The sequence below is a fragment of the Neolamprologus multifasciatus genome, chromosome 17 (assembly GCF_963576455.1).
Source record: "Neolamprologus multifasciatus chromosome 17, fNeoMul1.2, whole genome shotgun sequence".
Lineage (NCBI taxonomy): Eukaryota > Metazoa > Chordata > Actinopteri > Cichliformes > Cichlidae > Neolamprologus > Neolamprologus multifasciatus.
In genome coordinates, this window is record NC_140455.1 from 26,347,263 (window position 1) to 26,369,927 (window position 22,665).

Below are 22,665 nucleotides of genomic sequence, written 5' to 3' on the forward strand. Positions count from 1 at the left end.
ATAAGATCTTACTAAAGAACATGAAAATAAGCCGATAACAATTGGTAGCATGACTTTTATCATAGTCTGGTCTGAACATGGAGAGCATGGAGATGGGATCGTGATGACAAGAGGCTGCAGAAGTGCAAAAGGTGCTAGGGAAATTACATTTAGAAATGGTAGGATGAATGCCTGTGGATATAGTGAAAAACTGGGTGATGAGATGTCTCTCGGTCTCCAGAAGCTTGGCTGAAGAGAAATATTCCAGCATAATAACGATCCAAAGCACACTGCCAAAATCACACAAGAGTTCCTAAGGAAGAAAAATGTGAAAACTCGGGGTGGGCCAAGCACACTGCGTGACTTGAATCTAATAGTAAATCTCTTCAAAAAAATTTAGTTTGGTAATATGGGATGACATGGTAAGTACTTAAGAAGAAAAACAACATCAAAGTAATGAAAAGCAAGCTAAATTTAAAGCATGTTAACTCACAATGAATTGTTCTGCCAGGTAAATATAGGTCATGGTCACGATTTGAGAACGACTATAATAAATCTAAAGAACCTATAAGCAAATATCCTACTCGTCGGTTTAGATACAATATCATGTCAACATTATATAATAATGAATAATGTGACATTTAAGTTACAATGTATGGGTGTAACTGCTGAGTTTGTTTCCTTGAAGCTTGCCGACTGCAGTGCTAACACAGCCATATATATCACTTCTTATTATAATCAGTTTGCAGACACTCTGACGCCAATTTCCAAGATGTTTCCTGACATAGGCTAATGCAGCTTAACCAAGCATGTCTGTTTGTGTGTGTGTTTTGAAGCTGCACCTCAAACTGTGGCAATGTCTTTATGACTGCCTGCTGCACTGTAAGCAAGAAGACAGTTCACTGGTGATGTTAGCCAACATGATGTCAGTGTGTGTGGACCTGATTGAGGCATACCTGCCCTGACGTCTCCCTCTACAAATCTAAAGCAAAGAATCACCTCCACAGATAAGAGTTTGACAAAATTAGGCTTTTTCAGTGTGGATCCATCCTCCTGGCAACTTTTAGCTATGAGCTTCTTTACAACATGAATACAGATGAGCACTGGTATTCTGAGGTGTCAAACAATATTTTTGGGGCTTTCTAAATCATTCAACCAACAGTAATGAATGTAAAATTACAATGTCCAGAATGGCTTCTAATAACTGAAGGGGAACTGCTACATCTGCGTCTGTAAAGGTGTGTGGACAGGGCATGAAATTAAGTTCTCCTGCTCACTTAAGATAACAGCTTACTTGCCTAATTTAGTGGTCAGACACAGGGGCCAGTTTGCAAATGAGACAGGACATAAAATTCCCTATTGCATGCACAGTCATTTTTTCCTTACTCGCTATAGTCTACCTTAAAGTCAAAGGGCTCATCAAAGTCTCAGCAAACCTATCAAAACTCTGTATTGCTGCCATAGCGACAACATTCAAAGCTAAGTCCACAGCATTAGAGACATGCAGGCAGCTCTTTAGCTCACAGACAGAAATAACAACCTAACAAATGACACCAGCAGCAGCACCGCCAACTACCCTCATTTAAAACTAAAACATAGCAGCAGTTTACATGCAACAACATCAAAACTGAGAATATGGTCCGACTTTTCCACATAGAGGGCTTCGTGTGTGACAAAACAACTCTGACATATACAATTCAATAAAGAAATCTCCATGTTTTTAACATGGAAGGGAATTTTTAGGTAGTTCTTACTTTATTGTTTAGATTAGGAAGACTAAGTTTAAGTGTAATTATTGTGTTATTATATAATACTTCAATAAACAACATGAGTCAAGGATCTAATGGGTAATAACAAGTACTCTGAGCTAGTACATTATACTCAGTCAAATTTTATCCAGCCTGCTACAAATTTCAGTCTAGCAGCTCAGTGAGGCAAGACCCAAACCAAACAAATTTTGATGAATATGGGTATTTGCACAATAATCTGACACACGACCACACAATTAAACATGCATGAAGTGCGATAAAAGCAATACAGCACTGTGCCGATGTAACACCAATACAATGCACACAAACATTCACATCTGGGCTCGCTCTCCCAGGCTCCCTGTAACATACGACAGTGTAATGAAGCACAAAACACATACTGTTGAAGCATCTGGTGCAGGCAAAAAAAAGAGAGGAAAAAAAGAGAGACAGACAAGAGTAAAGAGAGACACTGAGAAAAGTTAGGAGCAAATGCTGTGTAATGCAGGAAACGAGAGAAGAGGAGAGAGACAAAATGGAGATGCTTTTGCCCACAAGCTTGTTACAACCACAGATAACTAAGGAGAATAAATACACACGAAGGGCAACGGCACAGGTCAACAATCTGACCACACTGAGCACACCCGGAGGGAAAGGACAGCAGAAAGTGACTGTGGAGAAGAGGGAGAAGAGAGCAGAAGGAAGACCGGAGGGAGGGAAGACACAAAGTACTAGTGTCTTAATGATGGGAGGCACCAACAATGCCAGGGGTGGGGTGGGGGGAGAGAGAGACGCGAGAATAGGACGAGGACAGAGAATAAAAACCAAACTTAGAAGACAATAAAAAGGGAAAAGACAGGAAAGCGCACACCATAAAAAAGACAGAATGCACAAAGAGGGAGTCAATAAAAACCAAAACAACCAAAACAGAAGAAAAATGAAAGAAGGGTTATTGCAGATAGTCTGTAAGCTGACTTTTACAACCGCTGCCTAGACAAAAGCGACACACCCCCTTTGCCTCGTACCTTTAGAGGAGGAAAATGTAATACAAGCTTATATAAAAGGATATGACATGAAACGGTGTGCTGACTGAAAGCACGATGGTCAAACATCCTTGAGTGTGGAAAAGGGGTTTTTATTTCAAATATGCACTCTGCCACGACACTAAAATCTTATAAACGGAAGGGATAGTTTAAGGTATCTCTATATTTAGAAAATGAAAATAATTCAAGGACCCAACAAACCTGTGATAAGTGCAGTCAAAAAATGCTTTGATTGGTTCCTTCTCAAAAATAAATGCACGTCAGTCACCTGGAAATATAAGCAATGCATGTTTTTGTTGCACAGTAATGCAAAAGATTTCATCTCCAACACTAATTTCCCTGATGAGTGCTCAGGAGGTAAGGAATGAGAGACATCGAGCACAACAGACTCCGGGTCACTGCAGTCTTTGTTTTGTTTCGTCTTTTAAGGACACCATATATTGTATCAATTAGTATTTTTCCCAGGTGTCGCCAAGTATACGTGTGTTAGCATGTACTTGTGTGTTTTCAATCTTGAAGTGATTCTGAGGAAAGCAAGTGTGGAAGGGGAAAAAGAAAAAAAAAATCGATCTGCCTCACTCTCTGCAGTGCTGCAACCACTGGGTGTGTACTACTGTTTCACTGTATCTGCTTATGCCCCAACTGCAGGGGCGCCACCAAGTGGTCAGACTTAAATCCACAGTCTTTTGGAAAGAATTTAGACTGACGTGCAAGGAAAGAAGAGAGGCCACGAGAACACAAAGAGGCGGACAGATATTTATAGTTGTGCAGCTTTTGTTTAAGTAACTAAGCCTAGGTGGAAAATACCTTGACACCAGATGCTGGCTGACCACAAAGCTCTCACTCATCCAACTACATTCACTCACTCCTTCAATTTCAAGTAGCTCCTCATTGCAAGCAAAGCTGTGAAAACATTTAAAAGCAGATAGAGTTTTTTTGTACCTCTCCCTCATTCCTTGGGGGCCGAATGCTGGACAGGTGGATGGTCTTGTATTCACCAGAGTTGAGCTTGACCACCATGGCGTCAGCGTTGACCACCTGCATCACCTACAAGGAATAGAAGAACAGAGGAGCGGGAACGGTTAAAATAAAAACAGCCCCCCAAAAAAAATAAACTTCGGGAATGTGATTAGGTGAGCATACAGCACAAAAACAAGAACATGAAACTCAATTAGAAATCAATTTAAGGGTCCAAAAACTTAAAACCTTGGGGTAATTACAAACCCACGTGCAGGGCAGTGGGGGTGCTGGAGTAAGAAAAAGAATGGCAATGGTGAGTAAGCAGATAGACTGACAGAAAGATGGGAAGTGAAGGAGCAGGTAAAGGATAAATGGAGAGGAAGAGATCTGTTCAAAGGCAGAAAGAGAGTGACAGAGCACACTGTGTGCTGTCATGAGCAGGAGGCAACAAGAGTGAGGTAAGAAAGAGCGATCCTTGAGTGAATGAGTAAGTTAGCAAGCTACGGCATCCCAGTAGGCCAGCTAGGTTTGGAGGACAGGGCGAGGACGTTCTGCAATCTGGGGGATTGACAGCAGGCAAGGAGGGAGGGTAGAGGAGGGAGACAAGAGTGTGTGAGGGAAAAAAAGCTCTAAAACACAAACATCGTGTTTAAGATAGACTGGCAGAGCATTACACAGTTGTCTACTCAACTACTTGCTGGCAGCATTTTGTTCTGGAGACCTTTAGAAGTGTAACTAAATACACAGACTAATTTATGTCTGGCATTTAAATGTTATTTCTCTCTGTTCCAATGGGAGTTTAGGGAAGTACAGTTCAGAAGTATGTGTGGATGTTCAAAAGTGATAGCTTAGAACTAAAGCATTTCTTCCCAATGACAGAACATCACAAAAGCACTCAGAACTTCAGAGGGAAATCTGAAATCTACTGACATAGATGATAAATTATGAATCTCAGAGAAATGTGTACTCGTGTCAAGTCATTAAAAATGAAGGGTGAAGCAAATATTTCTAACACAGCACAGTCTATATATGTGCCGTCCAATGTGCTCACTTTACTTGGAAGACAGATTGAGGGTATAATGTGATTTAGACGGAGAAGGCATCCAAACTCGGAGCCTTTAAGTAGGCCACTTGCAACAGACTGAGAAATCAATCGCCCTACACATGTAGCCACCCACACATGCATTAAATGGCCTCATCATCACTCAAAGTGGAGTTCATATGTAGGCCGGGCACAAAAGTCCTCAAAATGAGAGATGCAGGTCTGAGCTATGTATCAACCACAATTTGGACTGCGTGGGTGTTTGTGTGGCTGCAGCTGTGGTAGAAAAACAAACCAACCAAAAATTGAGAAAACGTTGAAACTTTATGTCAATACTGCAGACGCAAATCCAGGTATATTAGGCTCATTGGGAGATTCATTATTCCATGAAAACAAATCAGACTGCCGTTGCATTTTGCCACCAGAGAACAGAAATTAGACCAGCCCACATGCTAAATAGGCTGCCTGCAAAAGCAGCCAAAATACATCATACACTAATCACTGAGCTGAGTGGGAGAGATACAGAGACTTAGGGAGCAGGAGGGAGAGAGACGGAGAAGGGGAGAGGTGTAATGAGTAAGAGCGAGGGGACGCGTGCATGCACATAGACGCGCGCACACACATAGACGCGCGCACACATACCAGCCTACATGCATTCACACTGTAACAAGGTCATTTTGTGGCCTGCCCAAGTAAATAAAGTGCAAGAGAGAGAACGTGGCGGGAGCAGAATAAAAATGGCTCAGCATTTACTGGCTAATTATCAGCTGGAGGAGGCGAGAGGAGCGAGGCGAAGGAGGACAGATCAACACACACCAAGATAGATGAACAGAAAGCTGGAGCGAGCCAGGGAGATAGAGTGTAATCTCACAGCAAATATCACAGGAACAGAGACAGAGGAAAAGATGGAGAATAGATCGAAAAATAGAGCAAAAACTCTTTGGAAAGTTAGCTGCCACGAGGGTTGAGCGAGCAGGCAGAAGAGACAAACAGGCTGGCAGCATGACTCACTGGTCTATTCTGCTACTCGAACGGTGGGGATCTACTGCCACCCTCTGCCTAGTAATGACATGACATCTGCAGTGGTCAAGATCAGTCATAGTGCAAGGAGAATCTTGGCTACTATCGGGGAAAGTGCTGGTTGACTCTCACATTTATTCAGTTGGTTTTAACCACATGGCCACATGTGGGCTTGGCCAGGACTTCACCTTCCGCAAAAGCAACACCAATGCATTGTGTTCCATGTGGACACCAGTGGATTTGATGTGATCCGAATGCCATGGTTTAACATACAGATTTAAATGCCATCAAAGCTGCATATAGGGATAACAAGCATATCACATGGGTATGACAAGCACTTAATTTGCACAATGCTGTTAAACAAAAACACTAAACAGCAGGGGTAGGGAACTCCAGGCCTCGAGTGCTGGTGTCCTTGGATGTGTTCTTCATCCAAAACAGCTGATTTAAGTGGCTAAATGACCTCCTCAACATGTCTTGAAGTTCTCCAGAGGCCCGGTAATGAACTAATCATTTGATTCAGGTGTGTTGACCCAGGGTGAGATCTAAAACCTGCAGGACACTGGCTCTCGAGGCCTGAAGTTCCCAACCCCTGCTTTATAGGGACTCAAGCCTGAATAACTTTAAAACTTTTTGGGTTTTTTTTACTTTACCGCTGCTCAACTTTAGAGTTTAACCTGCAAGCCTTTCTCTCCAAATGTGTCAGTTTGTTTTGTTATTTTAAGAAGCTTTCAGACATTAAGCCCAGTTTGTCTAACTTGGTTTAAAGGCAGTGCACATGTTACCTTTCTGTCTTACACACAGTATTAAGCCATACTTACTAATTGTATTTTGCACCTATGCCTCATTACATTTAACAGCACACCCATAAGCCTTTTTACTCCCAACACTGATCAGAAAATCTTTATGCAACTACTAAAACTCCCAGCTGGAGAGCAGTAAATCCAGATACTTTATACATATGCGATTCTTATGGATTTGGATGAGCTCATCACCAGCAGTGTTCCTGACAAGCCGCTGATGAGCTTGGCAAAGGGCTTTACAGTACGTCACCCTTTGTCTATCACCTTGCAAGTCAGTGGTTACCTGGGGGAGAAAGGGGGTACTATTGGGACATGGCCTACATTCCTATTCTTTAGTCCCAGCAGAGGAGGGGGAGAAAGAGTCGAGACAGTCAAAAAGGAAGATGCGTCAGCAGGATTGACTTGTGGGGATTGGACCCGCTGCGTCTCTCCACTCTATCCATCACTCAGGTAATAAGAAGTGAAAAGCAGAGTGGATGAGGAGAGGGGAGGAGTGTATGATGATGGGATTGATGGATAAAAGTGTCCTTGTGAGAGTGGCTGCACTGCAGCATTAGGTGCCGACAAAAGTAACAGGGACGAGTGCAGAAGGGCAGTGACAGGCCGGCGTAACTTTAGCCTGCCCGGTATGTACTTAGCTTTAAAACAGTTCAACTAGCTGCAGGGTCAACAAGACACTTTCCATCAAATCAATTTTTAAGGGAACATTTTTAGACCTGCGTGGTCTAAAAACCTGCGAGGCTTATCACTCACTGGAATTACTTTGCAAGCTATAACAGACAGCATTTAAGTTATAGAAAGCAGTTGCACTTTAAAGGAGATCACCCAGACGAGTCACAACATCCACAAAGTACGATATCTAAACTAATCCCCAAATAAACTGGCTAACGTAGCAGCAGCTGACACTGAGCACGCTTAAGCTGCAAGGTAAGTAAAGGACAAAGAAACATCCTGAGAAAAAATTCAAAAGTGCATCAAAGTTTAACTGGGGGCATGAGCAGTGCACTGCAGAAGGCCAAAATAAATAAATAAATAAAAATAAAAAAGACTGACTACTCGTTTCCTTTTCATCCTATACACATCCACACAAACCTACACTTTCAGTGTCTTCTTTAACCCTCTACCTCTCACTTTTTTATATTCTTTGTGCCTGCTTTTCATACACTCCCCTGAGCTCACCACCAAATGTTCCCTCACTTGCACACTGCCCACATTCAACCCTCTTTTACTGAGGGGGTTCAGAGAGATCTAAACGCAGCTCGCGCCGATAATATAAATGTTTTATTCTCTCTCGATCCTCTTCCCTCTGACTCAGGAAAAAAAAATATACATGCTCATAGTTTTCTTTTGGTGCCTTCTATATGCTTGTGCAGTTTATCAAATTCATCCTGTAAGCAGATTGCCAAAGCAACACCTTTTATGTAACCCTTAGGCCAGCTATGAATTTTTCAGGGTCTTAAAAGTTTGGGGTCTGGAGGGAGCAAATGCAGACAAAAGACAAACTTCCAAAAGGCTCAACTTTTTTCTTTTTATTAAGCGTTTCCAGAGAGAAAAATATATATATTTACTAAGGGGAAGGTATGGGGGCAACTAGCCAAAATGCTCAGAGGGGGCCACATTTAAAGCTGACGTTTTAAGGCTAGAGTTGCTTTACTGCATTAAAGTGCCCTGTAATGTGTTATCTCATTGTGACAACAAGGTTAAGCTATATTACCAAATGTATCAAGGAGTCAATCTTATTTGGTTTGAATGTGCTGACATTTAGGATGGACTGCACCTCCACTGTACTTGATATTATGGATGTTTCTTTTCTCCCGAGGGCCGGGCCAATAACCTCCAAAGCTAATATCTCTAGTTGTTGGCTTTTGGGGTCGTTCTGTGCCGCTGCTACAGCACACGCCAGCAATTTGGCACTAATTTGCCTGGGGATTGCTTCAAGGTTGCTGTTAAGCATTCCTTGTACCTTTACTGAAGGGATCTTTTCTCCCTATATATTCATTGGGGTGTGTAAACGTGAAAGCAAGAAGTGTCAGGAAGAGATAATTCATTACAAGCATCAGAGTGCTCGTGCTTTTGCTGCGATACCGAGAGAAAATTGGAAATGCAGCAGAAGGCATCAACTTGTGAATCCAAGTGAAGCTGCCTTTCTCGCTTCCTTTTACAACCAAATTCAAGTCTTACACATACTTAACAATGCCTTCATGTCATGCACAAAGATTTACACTCTACACATGCTCTCTCTCCCCCCGATGAAGCAAATTGATCCTCATAACAAGCCCCTTCTTAATAAGACTACAAATTACCACTTTAAGTCCTCACCTTAGCTACAAATTGCCTGTCCTTCTGATCCAAGTTGGCTGTCGGCGCCACATAGTCTTTCCAGATCCGAACCTTGCGCTCTTTAGCAGATCTGGAAAGACAACAACAAATAACATTTAAAATAAAAATATAAAATACTCATCATTAGTCAGATATCAGGAGATATGATTTAATCAAGTGACTAGAAATATCCAGTTGGCTGGAAAACACTAAAAACAGCTGATTAAATCGAATTTAGCTTGTGTCAAAATGTATTTTCTGTTGCGTACCGTTCAGCAGCTCTGAGTTTTTCAGCTCCCTGGGTGTAAACAGCCATGGACCAGTCCACACAGCGTGCAAACCCTTCTTTCAGCAGGAGTTCTGTGATGTTACCATTCTGAGACAAAATCAAATGAGCACAGTCAAAAAAAAACCCAAAAGGAATAAAACGAAAAGCCAAGAAGTAACAATGTCACCACTAGGTACTGATTCCGGTGTTTTACCGGGTGAAGGATTGTGCCCAGTATGATCTGGTTGGGGCAGCTCTCCAGGATGATTTGAACGTCTCGCTGAAGAAGACGGGATTCAGTGAAGAATCTGGCCTCTGCTGCGAATGGCTCTGGCGTTTCTGTACCATCTCCTTCCCTCTTGAATGTGGGACACTGAGAGGAAGAGAAATGGAAAAAGAAATATAGATTACCCATGCACTAATCAGTGTATGTTTTCCAAGTATTTGTGCATTAAAATGTATAACTGATTAAATACACTTTGCAAGAAACTCTTTTCACTGTGCCTGCAGTCTTCTTAATTGTTGCCACCTTAATGTGCATGTTATCTCTAATCATGTCTGAAGCGTGGCAAAATACCAGACAAATATATTCACCATGGGCGAGACAAGCAGACAAGTCTTTGAACAATGAGGCAAAGAACACCTTGAAATGAATGAAATGTCTTCAAGTGGGGGATGAAAAACATTATTTATCTTAAGTGATCCATTGGCAAAGCTTGATGAAAGAGACTGATGGGCAAATGTGCAAGAACACCACTGCTAGAATAAACAGACTAAAGGAAGTGACAGAAAGAGACATTACTTGTGTAAAAATACCACCAAAAAAAAATAGCTAGGTGGCTTTTATTTAACTACATGTTTACTTCAATCTCCTAGCAGAAACTGCAGAGACTTAATTGTTTAAATTGCAGGAAAAGAAGCAAATAAAACCACACTATGTAACATGTAACTGTATGTGCAGCAAATGAGTGGTGGTTACCTTAATACCAGACAGCATAACAGTGACCAGATAGTAGTCTGGGAGCAGCAAGGCACGAACAACGCTTCCATCCCGCACATGCTCGATGATGGCTAAAGGGAGAAAAGACAACATAATGTAAAATCATTCGAGGGAGGAAAGATTGTGTGTCAAATTATGATGTGCTTAAATACCTCAAGTTCTTAAAGTTAAATGTAACTGTTGTGGACTACACAAAACTAAATCACGCAACTGCTGGCTTAGGAAAATGTAGAGTTTAAAAGATGGAAATCTAGGAGTGAATTATTAGTGATCCAGGGTGCAATCCAATTGGTTTCAGAAAGCTCACTGAGTGATTGTTATTGAACTCAAAACAGGAACCAGGAAAGCACAACCCAATGATTTAATGAACAGTGTGACTGAAGAGTTGTCCTCTGAGAGGAGAAAGTCACAGACTGAACTCCACATCAAAGTCACATTTCATCCAAAACCCACTACTCTAGATTTAAAGGAAGAACGCTTCCTTCTTCGTGACATCAAAAGGCTGTGATCAGTTTGAGCTCATGTTGGTTAAAATGAACTGGAATACTTTTCACACCCTTAAAAGTAACATCGTGTTCATAAAGCGCTGCTTCGAATGATTTTGCAAAAAATATAATTAGAAAAAAAAAAGAGTCAAGTTTGACCAGCATATGTTCCCTGACACACACATTTAACAAATCACTAGAAATACCTTCTTTCATCTGTGCAATGCTGTCAAAATTAGGAACATCCTGTTTCAGAGGGACGCTGAAAAACTACTCTATCATTACTTATTTTCACTGCTGTAATTCCCAGTCATCTGGCTGTCCTAAAAATCTTTAGTTGACTCAACATGCTGTACAAAAAGTACTAACCGGGAAAAGAAAAGGAGATCACATTTCTCCCATATTACCATCTCTTCTAATGTTAAATTAAGAGCTTTTCTCATCACAAACCTAACCTTTGGAAACAGCTTCTCATGTGAGCTCAGGAGACAGACGCACTAACCTTAAAACTTTCTTCTTTTATAAAACTTGAAGTTAGGGGCTAAGTCAGGTGACTCTGAACAATCTTGAATTTAGAAAGCGCTGTAAGTTCAGGCTGCAGTGGGACGTCTCATTCACCTCTCCTTCACACCATAGTGTGGTAATAGTGCAATTAATTAGCTTTTTTTTTTTAATTGTGTGTTATGTATTATTTACCTTTTCTCTGAATTGTGTATGAATGAACTAAACCCTTAAAAAGACACTTTTGTTAGGTGCCCATTTAGCTCAGAGAGCAGCGGCCCAGGTTTGAGTCCCGCCCGTGGCCCTTTGCTGCATATCTTGCACCCCTCTTTCCTCACCTTCCTGTCCATCTTCACTGTTTCACTATCCAACAAAGGCAAAAATGCCAACAAATAATCTTATAAAACACACTTTTGTTTAATAAATGTATGATAAGCTAATGAAGAGTCATGTAAATAATCAAGAATATAAAACTGCCTGAAATAATAACGATGATAATAATAATACTAAAGTTATAATTAACCAGCTTTAATCCACTGTCTCTCATAGTCTGTTTTTTAATCCTCTTTATTTCGAGTATTTGCAAAAAATGAGAGCCTGTTCTGTCTGTCTGCTCTTCCTTGTTAAGAGTTCTTCTTCCCCACTGTCACCACATGTCACTTCATGGGGGACTGTCTGATAATTGGTGTCTTTACCTTATAATTTAAACTCCCTTGAGATCACTTTTGTTGTTGAACTGACACTACATGAATAAAGCACTTTGACTGTTGTCAGCTTGAATGCATGCTTCATATTTTCCCAGTACATACTTCTTTCATAATTCTTTGTGTGGGGGGAAAAAAGAAACCAATTTATATCCATTACAACATTACATCACATTACAACAGACTTCAATGCAGGGGCATTTAATCTGGACAGGTTTTTAGGTAACTGTTAAAAAAAGGAATTTCACACCTAAATAATCTTCTGCGATGGGCTCACTCAGTGTCTGAAAGGTTTCTGTCTATAGATGTGAATGTACAGGTGTTATATGCATGTCAATGGGAACAGATGAGAGAAACTGGCATACCCATTTTTAAACAGCTATTTTCTGTGTGTAGAATACTTCAACTGGATTGCTGCCTCCAATTTTAAAATAGCCCTGAAATTCTCATAAATGGCAAGAATAAGAAATGAAAGAAAGAAAAAGTGCCCCTTGTTCATTTTTCTATTCTGCAGAAGGGTGGCGAAATGAGCTTAACCACTGTTACCGGCACTCTTCTCGAAATAGAGTGGCACATTACAGCTCGAGTAGGTCGAGATGAGGGCCAAAGGAATGAGCTGGTGAAGAGCGAGACAGTGTGTGCCCTTACATGCCATGAAGTGGATATTCAGGACAAAACATCCAAGCCCAGATCAACTGATTTCTGCTGCCTTATAAAGATATGATCTAACAGTCTTAATTTTAAATAAGATTAGTTTTTCTGAAGAATCTTACAGATCACAATATTAAAGGAAAAAAAACAGCACTGCCCAAACTTTCCTGCTCTAAAGTTATTTAGTACGACTTCAACATGTAGTGCTCATGAGGCCCATGATCCAAATAAACAAACAGAGGTTATGTATGTAATCTCTTTTTACATTTTCATGTATTGTTTTTCTTCATAGGCCAAACATTCATTTTTCAAGAGTGAGGTAAAAATCCATCTAATATTCCTTACCATTGATAGGTTTCTGGTGCAAAGAGTCGACAAAGTTGCGGGGATTCTCTATGGTGTACTTGATGTTGCGGATAGTCTGCGCGCCACCACCCTCGCTCCACAAACCCTTCTTAGAGGCCTTTGACTGGTCCTCCAAGTCACACAGTCTGGCCTGCTCTGGACTGAAAAACCAAAAACCAAAAAATTAACACCCACAAAAAACACATTTCAAAATTTTGACCACTCTTAAAGTTGTAAAATCTGTATGGTGCTAAATGTATATGCAAGAAATAACATTGCTAACTTTTCTCTATATGAGCTTTGTGATGCAATTTTAAATATGTGGAAAACTATGCGAGAGATATTTTGCCTATTGACAAGCCCTCTATTCTATGAGAACTTGAATGCAGCCGCAGTGTGTGGGCTCATCACTGCAGGGGCAGTTGAGTTTCTCTAATTTTAACAAACCGCGAGACCAAAACGAAAAACTCCATGGCAACTATAAAAGATTCCCTTCGGTGAAAGCGCAATGCAGCATGAAACCTTGCCACTGCGGCGCTACTTTATATGTGGCTTCTCACCAACCTTGAAATTTAAATGATTTCTGTTAAAGAACACAGGTGCATTAAAGCTGTAACAGCTTGAGTTAAATATTGTTATATGTTACAAACAGCACCTACAAAGATTAGCGGGTCTTTGAGCACCATAAAACCGTTCTGACAACCACCACTGGCTCAGCTTGTTAACAAGCTGCAATTAATTTCACACTGGTTAGAGAGACACACACACATTGTATTTAACAAGCAGGAAAAGGTTTTGATTGTAGTCGCTACCCTTGTTAAGTTCAACATGCTTCTCTTATGCTGCCTGTCGATTCAAAGCTCTATACCAGTAGGCAAAAAAAATTACCATAACAATAACTACAACTACAACAACTGACTTCTGTCATGTTGGCTTCATCGCAAATTCACAGAACTACAGCCCCAACTGGAGGGTTTTTAGTCCCACACAACAAAACTGTCACAAGCTATGCAAAAGTGATCATTAAAAAAAGAAAAAGGACCGTATGTGCTTGCAATGGTTTTTAGCTTTGTTAAATTAAGTGCCGGTTCCAAAAAAACTGCACTTGTATTATTGGCAACCAGCTGATGACCAGATTACAACTGCTTACAAATGTATCTGAGCATTTTGTGAAGCGACAATAACAGTGTTTAACAGCTCCTTCAAAAGCAGCCACGCAGCTGGCTACAAACGCCATAATTAATTCCATGCTGGCTTCCTAAATTGTGCAGCCTAATGCCATTTGAGAGGCCTCGCACAACTTTAATTATTCAGAACTTCAATTGGCCGGCGGGTTTTTGTTTTTTCAAGAAGCAAAAGCCGATCGACTGGGAGTTGCGGTCTGTGACAAGAGGTTTTTAAAAATAAACAGAGAAATTGAAATTTTTCACATCTTGCTTCACTTTGCAGAGCCAACAAAGTGGCTCGCATTTAAAATGCCACACACATACAGACACACATATCCCCCCATCTCCAGCTGTGTGCTCTTAATTGGGCTTTTGGCCACACGCCCAAAATGCAGTCAAGTTCACTTTCCCCTCTACACTGATTTAGCTACAAACTTCAAATTGAATTGAAACAGTTTCTTGCTTACTGAGCAACAATGGTGAAACTTTTCTGTAAGAAGTCAATTTTGTTTAAGCTACTTAGTATTTAAGAACCAGACGGGAACAGAAACCTACAAAGATACAGAAAGAGAAACTAAGAATGCAATCAAGGAACGCAGACTGAAGAAAAATAATAAAGCCTCAAAATAAAAGGAGAGCAACTCATAAGCAGAGATTGGTTAAGATATAGAAATAACTTCATGTGTGGAGGAAGACGATAGCAAACTTATCCATGTCTCCAAATAGACCGCTTTCTTTTTAGGTCAGCAACTCTTCCAACCAACACTACTTCAAATCAAAACAGATATTGACGGGTGAGAGAGCGAAATACTGAGCAAGACTGCTGGAGAAACAAGGGCCAAGGAGAAGCTTTCCAATTTCCTTATATTTGAACATGCTGTAGGCTAAATCTTTCATCACCTCATGTCTCCCTTGTGCAACCCAAAATACCATAAACAGATACAAAAATGCGGAACTTTAGTAAACGGTTCCCTCTAGTCTTCGTACAGTTCGAAGAGGTTATAGTAAGTCGTGCTCCCTGGTGTACTTGACTGGAAGGGTTCCACTCCCTGTGAACAGTGAGACCTAGAAGAAAAACAGCTTATCCCTCAGACAGTTACACCCCTCAACCAGTGCTCCTCTGGGGCTCCAGTTAAAAAGAAGCAACGGGGAGGGGGGGGGGGGCTCTGATGGGTGGGCTTTATAAACCAATAAGTCGAGCTCCCCCTTCATCCTGTGGCTTTAATATTTCACAAGGAAAGTGCATCAGACTGGAATCTAACCAATTTTCAGGGTCTAGCTTTTCTTTGTAAACGGATTACCCATTTACAAAGAAAAAGCAGGCAGACAAAGTGACAGAGACTAAGATGCAAAACTAAAAAGACGAGACTGATGACTGAACTCAATACAGTCCCCTTATGGTTCCACACTACAGACAGCATTTTCTACGACTGATCAAGTCAAAGCAAAAATCATTCAAATGATGAATCTCTTAGCTTCGATTTGAAAGCTAAACACATATTTCAATTCTAACTTCTAAAGGAGAAAAAGAAAGGGGAAAAAAAACAGAATAGTCACAGTTTTCTTATAAATGGCACTGGTAGCATTAAAAAAAAGTGTCATTAAATACAGTACCATCCTAACACGGTGTACTGCTGTGCACCAAATTTGTGAACAGGCTTAGCTGCAGCTTCAGTTCCTGAGCACATGTTTAACTGCACTGTCCAAAGCCATCATCATTATCATCAGCTCCATAATTATCACACCATAGTTTGTATGATCAATGTAGCCAGTCATGAAGAGCAATGATACTGTTGGTTAGTGCACTCGCAAAAAACTGAGGCCTCCAGTCCTTCCTGAATAATGGGTTCCCCCTTTGGCCAAATGATGCCAGCTTACACTTTAAGCATAATTTACATTAGTGCTTGTTCTAGGCCATTGCGCAGAATGCTTGAAATAGGTCATTAGTTGCAAAATAGTCACATCATCTCTGTTCATATTGGAAGATATAAATGTAGCAGCGTGAGTCAAATTGCTTGTAATGTGTGTAATGTGCAAATACTGCCACTGGGGGGGATATACAGCACTCTGTCCTATAGCTCTGCATGTGCAAGTGTATTTAGAGAATTACTGCCTAAGGGCAATGTGGCAGAAAAGAGTTTCAGAGGGACACTGATATAGCAGCAGGGTAATGCTGCCACCATCTGGGATACTTTGGCTCCATCTCAATTCTCTACAGTCTAACTAGTTGAGGACTTATGTATATCTCCCTACGGATTTTCCAGTTTTGTACTGCGATAAGCCTTAGCAAGAAGATTACCTCGTGTTGCCAAAAGTGATTTCCTCCCTGTTCCAAGTGCGAAATGTTTAGATGCAAATTAAACACTCTGACATCAAAATTACTTTAATAGCACTGACTGAGCCAGCAATCTTTAAGTGGAACAAATCTACAATATCAGTTACATATATAATGACCCACTTATGGTTTGTTGTGCCAACATATTTGATTATGGCACCCTAACACATAAAATACAACCAACTAAAATTGTACATAGCACGCACTCTATGCAGATGCCACCTGAAAGTTTCATGTATGCAAAAATGTTACTAGGTCTGACATCATAGGATAGTCTATGCTACTTTTATGGCAAAGTTACCAAGGTGCTCAGTCACTTTCAGCACAGCAAACATCTAAACCGCCTGCAGTCACATCAGCAGATAAAATGCACGAGACTGGGACTGAGCATGTCTCTCGTGTATCTTTGAGATGCCAACCGCCTTGGAGAACACCCTAAGTGGCAAACGCATGTACGCCCTAACGTTCTACCTCGTCATTTAGATAAAAACATTCATCTCTTGTATGCTTCTGATTTCCCTGTCCTAAAGCGCTGTTGTATAAACATACACACTTTCGTTTTGTCTTGATGACAAAGCCATAAAGACCTAATGTTTGAAAGTCTGTCTACTCTTTATTGGAGCCAGTGTTATATAATGCATGTTGCCACGGATCATTTGCATGTAAGCAATGAAGCTGAAAGGACTAAAAGTGACCCAGTCTGAATGACAATGCTGTCATGTTAGCATACTGATGATGCCAGTAATGTTTCTCTCAGTTAATAAAACAAATGGCCACATTATTTTTTAAAACATCCTCATTTTAGTTTCTAGTTCCTAGTTTTAGTCTCTGCACATAGATGACATCTTTATCTTATAAAGGATCTTATATCCATCCAGATCAACTTAGACCATGTCTTTGAAAAAAACAAAACCATTCATTAGAATTGTGAAATTACCAACTTGGATCAGGTCTAGACCTGCTCTTGATGTCATCTGGCTGGAGAAGATTCTGAGTATTTATTTACTTTTGCTTTCACTACCAAGCTAAAAGTTTCATAGACATAACAGAGGGTTTAGATATGTAGAGCACTCATTGATACAACAATTATAATCAATAACCAGACAAGACAAGACAAAACAAGCCTCAAAACAATTTGAGCACAGAAGGAGGATGTATCAGGTACATTTCTATCTGGTCTTTCTGAATAGGCCGTCTGCACTGACCTTGATAGACTCGAGTAACTCCTGCTACCATCACCCTGACATTTTAACCATATCACGTCCCGAACATATGTTGTATAAACAAAACATTCTTGAAAGCAGTCGAAGAACTCATTGTGAGTGGATAGTTTTTTTGAATCTTGTTTCTGCAGGTGTGTCTTCCCTCACTCACTTACATACTGCACTTTTTAAACAATAACAGAACAGTTTATTACTCATTATGCGTGATTTGTTTTTCAAATATTCTGATTTTTTTTTTAAAAAAAAACATATATTATCCAGTAAGTGTACTTTTTAAACTCTTATTATAAATTCTGCATCAGCCACAATGCAATGGGATCGGATCAGCAGCAACACCTAAACGTGTTGACATTGTGTCCCACGAGAAGAATTCACGAGTACTGTCCAATCATGTGTCAGCCATGCCCGTGATCTCAACTACATACTTACATACTTTTATGACAATTACTTTTACACAGCTGCAATGCTATGGTGCCTTTTTTTCTCAACATAATTAAACATACACAGAAGCTACATTCAAAAAAGAAGTCTCCCAACTGATAAAAAAACTATGTTTAAGATTCCAAAATTCATAAAAAATGAAACTCTTAAAACAAACAGTAATACATAACAGAAAGAATAGAACCAAAAATCTTACTTGTTCCCTCTGAATCCTTCCCTGCGGACTGTGGCAAGGCCTTCGGACACTAAGGACTCAGCAATGTTTTCACCTGTTGTGTCTAAAATAAAAAGAAAGAGAAAAAAAATGTATTACCATCACTAGTCTACCGTAATGTACCATCTGAAAATTGCAAGGGTAAAAAGACAGGCAGGGCATCCGGTTCCTAGGGAGGTCCCATGAGTTAGAAAAAAGCAACCTATGTTTTCCACATAATGACATGGCTTTATAATAGAAATACAAACTAACGTTCAAATTTTAAAAAGAAGCATAATTGTAGTTTAAGAAATGGCACTACACCTTTCCCCAAGTAGACCATGCCATATTCCCTGTGCATATTCTTGTATTCCACTGTGAAGCACACTTCTTTGCCGATTAGCTTCTTCCGCAGGAACTCTCTGGCTTGGAAGGCCCATGGCTACATTGCAGACAAGAAAAGGTGACATTTGACTCATCAGTAGATGTCAGTATCAGTAGATGTAAACAAATAGTAAAGACATACTGGCTCAGGTACAAGTCCAATCCTTTCTTTTGGATAAAACATGTTGGGGAACCACCTACAGCTTAAACTTCCTTTAGCCTCCAAGGTTCACAGCCACAAGACCAGCATAAAGGTGTGTTGTATTGACATGAAAATAGCCACATTAATGCTGGCCCCTTTTTAAATATGTCACTGAAACAATTAAAATTGTGTACTAACGCTATGTCCCTGATGCACATGCAAATGACTTGATTCATTTGGTCAATGTCTGAGCAAGTGTGCACATTTCCTTTATGTGAGGAACCAGCCAAATCAACAAATGCAGGTCCTTTAAATTTCATTAAACATATGACCTGCACATATGCGGACTCAGATTTTTCCACGACACACCATTATTGGTAACATACTGACACTGTTTCTGACAAGGCTGGCTAACTTGTTTTAGGATGCTAAACTTCTGAAAGCGTAGCTAACATCGCTCATAATAAATCTATATCCAGCTCAAATTCATTGATCGGTAATTACCTGCTACTTGAATTGACAATATTGAATAGTCTTTTTTATGCAGAGTTAACAATGGTGCTTCAAGACTCAGTAACAAGTTTAATAAACCGGTAGCAGAATATATGGTAGTAATGTTTATGATAAATAAAATAATGAATATAAGAAGTACGATAGCCAACTGTTTAATTTACCTAGAATTACCTTAAAGCCTCAAGTTGAACTATTCCTGGAACTAGCACCAGTCTGTGCATCACAGATATGTGTCAAACATAAATATAAACACAAACCACCAGAACCACTCACCTCGTCAGGGGTGTCCTTGCTGTCGGGCTGGCCCTGTGCGGCTCGGCGGGCCAAGGCCCCAGCTCGGATATTGCTGAGATTGATCTGACGCTCTGGGGGTGGGCCACCTCGAGGCTGACCCCGAACTATGATGGCACAGCCTGACAAGACCTGGCAAAGAAGACAATATAAATGGTCAGTTCGGTACGACAGAAGCAAAAGTACGAATATTGGTTAAAAACACCACACATTCTGCTCTTAAACCATAATAATTTCACACACACAAAGATGTGAATAAAATCTGTGGAATTATTTAAATTGGTGTGACATTAAATACAATTAGTCAGCAAAAGAGGAAACCAACAGTGTGGATGCTAATGCGCCTGTACAATTGACTGGAAAGGAGCTTCGTACTACGTTACTATGGTGACTGTCATTCAAATGCAAGGCGAGATCAGCCCATGTGATGGCACAGACAATATATTTTTTTTAAATAAAGATAACCTCCTGTCGGGTTTGACAACCATGGCATTTACACAAATCTGAGCAAACAACCTTTATCTGCTAACTCCCCAGGGTGTCTGCAGGAAGCATCACTGGGTGTTGTTGATCTAAGATCTGCTCTAGATAAATCAAAGGTGCTCCCACTAACCGACTCCACTCTCTACAAGTAAAGGCAAAACAGAGGTGTAGCTGTAACGAGTAACAGACAGTTAGAGGGGGGGAAAAAATGAACAACCCATTCCTCTCTACATCCTGAATTTTCTGCCTGACTCACTGATCACCTTTCTCAAATACAAACTCCTTCATAAAAAAAATCAGTTGTTCAGACTGAAAGAACTTCTTGTCATGCATTATGATGCATGACAAGAAGTTCTTTCAGTGTTTTCAAAAGCTGTTGTTGTGATTTGGTGCTATTTAAATAAATTGAATTGAAAGACTAGGAAGCATCGTTCTTTAATAGAGTGCAGAAATTGGACAGTAGTTTTTTATGTGTTTGTTTCAAGTACGGAGGTCTGTATGGGCCACAAAGGGCAATTGAAAAAACAACAACAACAATAACTTATTAATTTTGTCAGCTCATTCAAATGTTAAATGACTTCATTGAAACACATCATGAAACTGTCATCATGAGAGGTGCTTAAACGGATCTGTATGTACCAATTATATATATGAAAACAGTTTTGAACAACAAAGATAGCAGAAGTGCCCAGGCTGAAACTGAAAATACACGAGAAAAAACTGACACTGAATAAAGTTTCCCATGACTCAACCCTAAGCAACATATGGACAAACATAGGTTACACACAACCGAGATGAATGGCAGATTATAGGGGGCAAGAAAACTGCAGCTACGTGTCAGTTTTCTCTGGCTGGTTTTAACCAGCACACCGAGAAAATCCCCCGTCTGTGGCTTCAGCTGACGGGACACATCAGCCAGCTAGAATCTTACAATGTCTGGAGCCCCGCAGTTATTAACAGACACTTTGAAGCTAGAAGACGTTTCAGCGGATCCCGCAGGAAACCGTGACAAAACGCGAAACGGCAACTTGAGGACAGGAGTTTCTCAACTTAGTTTATACGCTAGTCTGAGAAGCATTGATTAAACTGGTTTAATCTGCGCTACTGCTCAACACAAAGTGGACAGTGTTTACAGACACAACGAACTTTGTTCATATAAGTAACCAGTTGCTTTAAAGTAAATATAAGTTAGCTGTTGGCTAGCATAGCCGTTAGCTGAGAAACTAAACATCTGGTGTCGTTACAGCTCCCACGTTACTAAAATGCAGTAGTTCCTAGGTAATTCGTCTACAAGAAAATGTGACTCAAACCAGTCAGTGGATTTTAAATTTAACTCAATTCCAATAAACTTTGAATTTCTAAGCAAATAGTTTCCAGCTAACTATCAAGATAGCGACCATGCTAATGTTTCCTTCTGCTTACTAGCTGGCTAGCAGATTTAGTGGCGAATCGCCTAAGATAGTTATTTAAACTTGTCAGCACCACATTGTCAACAGATGCATTCAACAGATAGTATTATTTGTAATGTCAAATAAGATCACTTAAGGCTATATGAGTTTTATGAGCCTTTATTAGCCCTTGGGTCCCTGAGCTAACTAGCTGCCTCCCTACACTCACGCAGTGTGCACACATTTTCACGTTAGGCTCTTTACCATCTTCACGATTCCTCTTTGCAGAGGAGGAGCCGAAGCAGAGGCTGTTTGAGCTGGTCCCGAAACAGATGCCATGTCCACCGGTTTGAGATTCAACGCCGTTAACGGGTAACCAGGCAAGTGAGCTGGGACTCTGAGGTGAATGACTGTTCTAATGAAAGCCAAGAGAAAAAGGCTGAACACCGATCAACACACACGTTATACCGGAAACACACTTTGCCACACACGTGAAAATTCTTCCGGGTCTGGAGACCAGCGTCAATAGGAGTTAATGGATATGCTTTTTGACCGCGTAAGCGACTTGAAATAAAGACTTCCGGTGCAAGAGGTACGACACGTCAGCACAGTGTTACCCCAGTTAACGCTGCCTTCAAGCCGTGTCGGAAAAACGTAAATTTCGTCACACCCCCCCAAAGCGACAAATAAAATACATTAAAAGTTGGTCGATGGAAACAAAGAATATGTATTATAAACAATAATAACAGTGAAATAACGCAGCTATATTCACAAATTTTAGCTTCAGAGAGGCAAGACTGAGATGGTTTGGACATTTGCAGAGGAAGGATAGAGGATATACTGGAGATATTGAATATGAAGCTGACAGGCAGGAGGAACAGAGGAAAACCAAATAGAAGGTTTGTGGATGTCGTGAAGGACATGCTTAGTCTTGGTGTGATAGTGGTCTGTGTAAGTGATATTTCAAATAAAAGGCCAAACTGCCTGTATTGATTCTCCAGTTTAATCATACTGGAAGAAACCATCAGAATATCTGAATACATCACATCCTTCAATTACATCAATGAATAAACACAATCTCTCAGAAATTCCTTGTACTTATTTGCAGTAAGGGACGAAGTGGAATCAAACTATGTTGCTAAAATGTCTCCAACAGAATGCCAAGCATAAAGGTTACGTTTTTTTCACTTCGGTTTGTCACCTGTGTTCTGTATATGAGCAGTGTGATATAGGCAGTT

At 40.4% G+C, this 22,665-nt stretch overlaps 1 protein-coding gene across 1 annotated transcript in view; it reads right to left on the bottom strand.

Moving 5' to 3' along the window:
* Positions 1 to 21,953, bottom strand: part of snd1 (staphylococcal nuclease and tudor domain containing 1) — a 177,884-nt gene extending 155,931 nt beyond the window's left edge. Inside the window, exons 1-10 of the mRNA XM_085137231.1 lie at positions 21,692 to 21,953; positions 19,539 to 19,688; positions 18,551 to 18,668; positions 18,230 to 18,311; positions 12,869 to 13,029; positions 10,162 to 10,253; positions 9,397 to 9,555; positions 9,184 to 9,290; positions 8,915 to 9,005; positions 3,713 to 3,817 (exon numbers count right to left, since the gene is read on the bottom strand). Coding sequence (XP_084993357.1) covers positions 3,713 to 3,817; positions 8,915 to 9,005; positions 9,184 to 9,290; positions 9,397 to 9,555; positions 10,162 to 10,253; positions 12,869 to 13,029; positions 18,230 to 18,311; positions 18,551 to 18,668; positions 19,539 to 19,688; positions 21,692 to 21,766 — 1,140 coding nt within the window. The 5' untranslated portion in view covers positions 21,767 to 21,953. The remainder of the gene's footprint in view (positions 1 to 3,712; positions 3,818 to 8,914; positions 9,006 to 9,183; positions 9,291 to 9,396; positions 9,556 to 10,161; positions 10,254 to 12,868; positions 13,030 to 18,229; positions 18,312 to 18,550; positions 18,669 to 19,538; positions 19,689 to 21,691) is intronic.
* Positions 21,954 to 22,665: the final 712 nt, after the last annotated feature.